The sequence below is a fragment of the Lathyrus oleraceus genome, chromosome 3, assembly GCF_024323335.1.
Source record: "Lathyrus oleraceus cultivar Zhongwan6 chromosome 3, CAAS_Psat_ZW6_1.0, whole genome shotgun sequence".
Classification (NCBI taxonomy): Eukaryota; Viridiplantae; Streptophyta; class Magnoliopsida; order Fabales; family Fabaceae; genus Lathyrus; species Lathyrus oleraceus.
Window position 1 is genome coordinate 509,584,436 of NC_066581.1, and position 6,616 is coordinate 509,591,051.

Consider the following 6,616-nt stretch of genomic DNA (forward strand, 5'->3'; position numbering starts at 1 on the left):
TCTTTAAAAAAAATTAGTTTTCTTGTTTAAAGTCTTTCGTCTAAACACACGCTAAGAATATTTTATTAATAAATAAATAAATAAGAACTAAAACTAATTTTGATGGTCAAAATGTACTCGGTGTTGCACAACTTAAGGTGATTTAGCCATCTTATGAAAGAAAGAGTTAAGAAGAATTTTGAAATCTTGATTTGGTTGTTTGTGTGTTGGTCCATTTGACTATGTAAAAATTAGACCCTTTTTAAAGGAGGCCATAAGGGTATGATTATGGCAAATACTTTCTCTTGACATAAAAGGTGAAGCTTCATTAATTCATGGATGGCAAGATTTACAATACAAGATCGAATGGCGAAAGCTTAAAGACAGAATCAAGTAGCTAGCACATGCAAGTAGCTATAACTAAAGAAATGAAAGCTAGAAAGATAGAAATCGTGGCTATACTATAGTGCTCACGAAATAATAACATACTTATTTGACATTACACTGAATATATGATTATGAAAAATCAGTATTTCTCACATATTCAATGTCATATCAAATAAACACATTTAAACTCCACAAGCTATAAGATCCTCACTTTTATCCTTTTTCTCATCATCATCATCATCACCATCCTTGTTCTTCTCCACTTTGCTCTCTACAACAATTTTGAGTGCCTCAATTGGCGCCATCTTTTCCTTTTTAATCGATTTTTCACCGCGATTCCTATAAATGGCGTACACCAACATCTGAACTAATCCCAAACCGAAGCCCAACACATTCGGAAGCTACAAAATAACCATACACAAAATCCAAACAATCAAAATTCTGAAGCTATACATAAAATAAAGTTCATACTATATGACTATAATCGCGATTCGCGATTCGCGATTCGCGATTCGCGATTCGCGACACTTACCGCAATGCATATGTCCTTGAGGAACAGACCATAACCAAACCACATTGTAGCACTCAATGTGAGAGTAAATGACAAATTGAAAGGCATAAACTCAACACTCTTTGTTCTAACAACTTGTGCCTACAGAAAAAATTTCAAGAAAATCATTAGCTTCGCTAATCAAGTTCATAATCTCCATTATTTTTGAACTATATTTACATACCACAATGCTTAGTGGTGCTGCAAAGACACTAACAGAAAGAGAAACACAAATCCATCCAAGAACTTGAACACGAACCGAACCATGCACCGCGTAGTTTGCCACTAACAGAATCAAAGCAAAGGATCCCACGTTCATCGCCGAAAGTAACTTCAAAGTTAAGTTCTGCGTATATGTAACGAATAACGAATAAATTAAACTTAATTAGTATCAAAATAAATGTTAAATTATTAGATAAACAAATAGTAATATTATACCCTTGCATCTCTTGGTGCATAAATGATATACAATAGGATGTATATGGTTTCTACAACACAACCAAATGAGTTGATAGTAATGAGAAGAAAAGCATCTTTTTTGAGTAATGCATAGTATAACCAAAGCATGGAGCTGAACAAAGCCACTAGGTATGGTAGTGACTGGAATCCCTCAGTTGATTTCTTCTTGTATATGCGGTAAAATGTTGATCTGCAAAATATATTAAATATGTTATTTTTGTGAGAGTATATATATATATATATATATAATGTTTATAGATACTTATATAACTAACAGTAATAAATACTTACATTGGAGCCAAGAATACCAAGAAGGAAATGATGTTACCCAGCATGCCAAAGGTTAAAGCTAAAGTGCTGTGACTGATTGCCATTTTTTTGACTTCAACAACAACAATTACACGAGAAATAGAGGTTTAAGAGAGGAGAGAAATGAATATATTCTTCCAAACTCAACCACTAAAACACATGCAAATATGTTGATGCTGATGGTGAGGAGTGTCCTTCATGATCTCACTATATATACACACATTCTCTAAGACTAAGTGTAATTAAATATTACTTAAAAAAAAGGATCTTCATATTAAAATATAGTTGTTAAGTGGCTTCCAGTAAAAAAATGTAAGTACATCAGGGTGGAATCAGCATTATTCTACTTTATTTAATATTTTTGAATATTTTTCACCACTGAATGCAATGCAATCATGCAATCAAATTGAACTTGTTAGCTTTGTAATTTCTGTTTTTCTTTTAAATTGTTGCCAAGTTGTCTAGAGTTTCATTTTGACGTTTACTGATCACTCAAAGAGTAATTAGGGGTATGGGTTAATTAGGTACGGACTTTAAATTTACTATTGGATGTCAAGTTAGTTATTTCATGAAATTGATCACTCAAAGACTATCAGGGCGGTGGATGGCTCTAATGTCGAAGTTGTCTCGTATTTAATATCAACTCTCGCTGTTGTCACGTGACGTGTATTTATTTTGCTTCTCAGGTACTTAATATGAACATATATATTACCCTAGCCTTAATAAAATATATGTTATAGGTTTCTTTGTTTTTCTATAACTGTCATTTCTATGATGAGCATGTCTATTGAGTATACTTAAGTAAAAGTAGCATGGTTATTTTTTCTATTGGAGGTGTAATTTATTAAATATTTTTTAATTTATTCTAAATCATAGTCTTTAAATTAAATATAATTTAATGGTTAATTAACTAAAAATATTAGTTAACTATTAAATTAGATTTAATTTAAAGGCTATGATTTGGATTAAGATAAAAAAATTTACTCTTAAAGTAAGTTGATGAACTGAGGATCATAAACTGATGGTGTTGATCTCCGGTATGATGGTGTGGGAGTGAGCCTGAAAGCCTAACAATTTAACGCACAAGTTAGTTCTAGATTCAAGATGATTGTAGTAAAAAATGGAGATCCGAAGAACGTACCTTACTTTTTGTTTGAACTGACTTTATTCATTGGGTTAACTTTATTCATTGGGTTAAATGGATTGCATTTGAGTTGAAGTGAGCCTCAGTTATTTGAGCCTTTGGCTGGCCTAGAACATTTGTCGTCCAAGGCTTTCCGGTCACTAAGAAAGTCGGGGAAACCATTAGTCGTCGAGGTCAGCCTCTAAGAATGTTTTCTGATGTGAGCTAGAAATGAAATGCTTGAAATCAGTTGAAAAAGTAGTGGAGAGTAAGTGCTTTAAATGAATTTTCATCACCGAAATATTTTGTTGCTTCCTTCTAACATGTGGGCTGACATGATTAGCTTGTAGTAAAAAGCCTAACAATTTAACGCACAAGCTAGTTCAAGATTCAAGATGATTGTAGTAAAACGTGGAGATCAGAAGAATGTACCTTACTTTTTGTGTGAACTAACTTTATTCATTGGGTTAAATGGATTGCATTTAAGTTAGTGAGCCTCAGTTATTTAAGCCTTTGACTAGCCTAGACATTTTTCGTCCAAGGCTTTCCGGTCACTAAGAAAGTTGGGGAAGCCATTAGTGGTCGAGGTTCGCCTCCAAGGATTTAATCTGATGCGAGCTAGAAATGAAATGCTTGAAATCAGTTGAAAAAGTAGTGGAGAGTAAGTGCTTTAAATGTATTTTCTTCACCGAAACTTTTTGTTGCTTCCTTCTAACTTGCGGGCTAACGTGATTAACTTGGGCATGAAACTACTTATAGTGCACTTGAGTGAACTTGAGTTTGTTTTTACTTTTCCAAGGAGAAATCCAGCCATTGATCCCGTAACTTCTCTCCTTCGCTGATTTGCATCGTTCGACCATCTTCACCTATAAATAGGAGGAGTTGGTAATTGAGGAAACTTTTCTAATCCTTGCATTCAAGCTCACTCATAGTCACTTTATTAGTAAACACCTTCATATCGTCTTTTCTGAGAGAATTTATCAGAGTGATTGTAGCCTTTTGATCAAGGCTTTTGTCTTTCCTCATTCACCTCACCTCGTCAATCTCATAATCAAGTACCCATCTCAACTTAAGCTTTCTCCACTACTATAAAAAGTACCTTTCGTAATTCCATTTCACCTCCGTCAAAGTATCCACTGTGGTATAATCTATTCACTTAGACACTTTCCTTTTATTTTCCTTTTTAAGCCATTTTTTACCATGGTTGGAACTTCCAACCGTGGTAAAAAGTGGCACATGGTCATGAGTTCAAATCCTATCACCTGTTTTGTTTTCTATTTATTTTTAAGCCATTTTTTTACCACGGTTGAAACTTCCAACTATGGCGAAAAGTAATGCATGGTCATGAGTTTGAATCCTAGCACCTACGATTTTGTTTTTATTTATTTTTAAGCCATTTTTTACCATGGTTGGAACTTCCAGCCGTGGTGAAAAGTCACTCGGGATCATAGGGAAATATAATCGTGTTTATTAAGTTTATTCACCGTCCTTAAATAACTCTTTGACGTCCATTTAGTGAGTATAAACGCTCAAAACACTACCATTAGTGATCCACGTGAAACCTAAAACTTAAATGAACTTGCAACTTAGGCGAACTTCATCTTCTACCTCCAAACATCATCTTCCATTTACGACATTCTATTTCTTCACTAAACCAGTCTCAAAAACATCATTTCTTCCATAAACACAACTCGAAAACATCATTTCTTTCATTAACAAATTTCAGAACTCCATCACCTCTTCTCCAACTTGAACGAGACAAGAAAGACATGGATTCAAGTTAGCAATGTTAGTTATTGTTGTTCTTGTTATTCTTTGTGTTATTCTTTGTGTTATTGTTCTTGTTCTTGTTGTTATTCTTGTTATTCTTGTTATTGTTCTTGTTGTTGTTCTTGTTGTTGTTGTTCTTGTTCTTCTTCTTGTTGTTGTTCTTGTTCTTGTTGTTCTTGTTGTAGTTTTTGTTGTTCTAGTTCTTGTTGTTCTTCTTCTTCTTGTTGTTGTTCTACTGCTGCATTTTTTTATTTTATTAAAAGACATACAACAACGGTTGTTTAAAGTAGTTGTTGTGATAGGTTGAGACATACAACAACTTGTGATAGGTTACACGCTACTTGACTTATAATCATGGTCGCACGACTGTGGTGGAAAGAATCATACATACAATCACACCTTACCTAACAAAGGTTGGTCGAACATGGTTGTATCCCTTTTCCAACCGTTATGAGAGGTTTTTTTTATGTAGTAGTGCTCCTTTATCATTTTCTATTTTCTAGCTAAGATGGGTGATAGTACTTTTCACCTAGTAAGTGATTATGAGAGTGATACTTCATCTGCTATGGGAATGAGGGTATCCCCTTGCTCATGATCACATGGTCCTAGAAGTTATATCCCTATCTGACAATTCTTATTTACAAAGTGCATATGAGAACTCCCTAAATGAAAGAGCTTATTCATTTGACTCTTTTGAGGCGCTTTTATCAGATGACGCCAAAAAGGGAAATCCTACTGAGGTCTTGACACGCCGCAAGTGCACTGTTGTACGAAGTAGTAAAAAGTTATTGAACCACATAGATCAATGGTTTAAGTACTGAATTTCGTCCGGTCGATGTATATATAGAGGAATCAGTAATATGAGTTTTTGTGAAAACAACTTAAATAAAAAAGCACTTAAATGAAAATAGCTTATTTGCAAAATCACTTAAATTCCAGTTGAGGCAAACATGACCTAGGGTTATGGTTGTCACTCTAACACATTTGTACATTCCAAGTAACTTATATTACTAGATTTCAACGTAATTTATTGCCAGTGTTGACAACTTCGCAGAGGAATTTATGTAATAACAATGTAAGGGGAGAGATTATTCTATAATATTGGTATTTTAACATTTAGGATAGTGGGGTTTCCCTTGAATCCTAAATCCAATCTAATTCCTATGGGAATTTCCATACAAGATGATTATTCATAAACCCTAGGTTATGAATCTCTCTCAAATCATCAACGAGTTAGGTTATTTGGATAATTTGATGGGTTTCCCCTAAATTAATTGTATGAATGTTAACAACATGTTTACCTTGATGAATATGTGTTAATATGGATTGATTTTATGTTCAAGTTATGTTTAAACGATGCCTTATTGTAATGTAATATGTAATTTCATGTTGAGATTGTTTCTTGGGTTTGGAATTAGGTTGAATTCTTGAAACTTTCATGTTTGATTCTATGAAATATCCTTCTTGCCATGAATGTATGTGAAGTTATACTTGCATGTGTTGTTTTAAAATGTTTCTAGCTCTATCTTATGTTAGGACGTGATTCCATGGGGTTAGGGTTTGAAAAATGAGAGGAATTTGAGTAATTTTGGCTCAAAGCAGGGGTGTAACCGGTTACACTCTATTTGCAACTAGTTACCAACCTTGAAACCATCCAAAATATGAGACTGAACCAGTTCATAACCAGTTACGTGTTTTGTGCAACTGGTTACACACCTTGAAACCACCATAAAATGAGTTTCCTAAATCCAATTGAGACGTGGTCATATGCGTTGGAAAGCTAGTTTAGTTCTCTACCCAATGGTGAATTAAAATGATGATTATATCTAGAGTGGAAGTAAGCTGTATCTAGAGAGAGTGTTGTAGTACGAACATAACTCACATGTACTCTTAGACAGTTGAGAGTTTATAGACGTCTTAAGAGAGTGTTATAGTACAGATGTAGCTCGCACGTCCTCCTAGATTAGAGTTTACTGAGAGTGTTATAGTGCGCATGTAGCTCACATATACTCCTAGATCATTGAGAGTCTACAAACGTA

The 6,616-nt window shown here is 34.1% G+C and overlaps 1 protein-coding gene across 1 annotated transcript; it reads right to left on the minus strand.

The window, feature by feature from the left end:
- Nucleotides 1-284: 284 nt before the first annotated feature.
- LOC127128478 (bidirectional sugar transporter N3) lies at nt 285-1,897 on the minus strand. The gene is made up of 5 exons (XM_051057822.1): nt 1,667-1,897; nt 1,355-1,565; nt 1,101-1,262; nt 899-1,018; nt 285-767 (listed from the first exon to the last, which is right to left on the minus strand). Exons 1-5 carry the CDS (start codon nt 1,747-1,749, stop codon nt 549-551), a joined length of 795 nt encoding a protein of 264 aa, XP_050913779.1. The 5' UTR covers nt 1,750-1,897; the 3' UTR covers nt 285-548.
- Between the last annotated feature and the right edge of the window lie 4,719 nt (nt 1,898-6,616).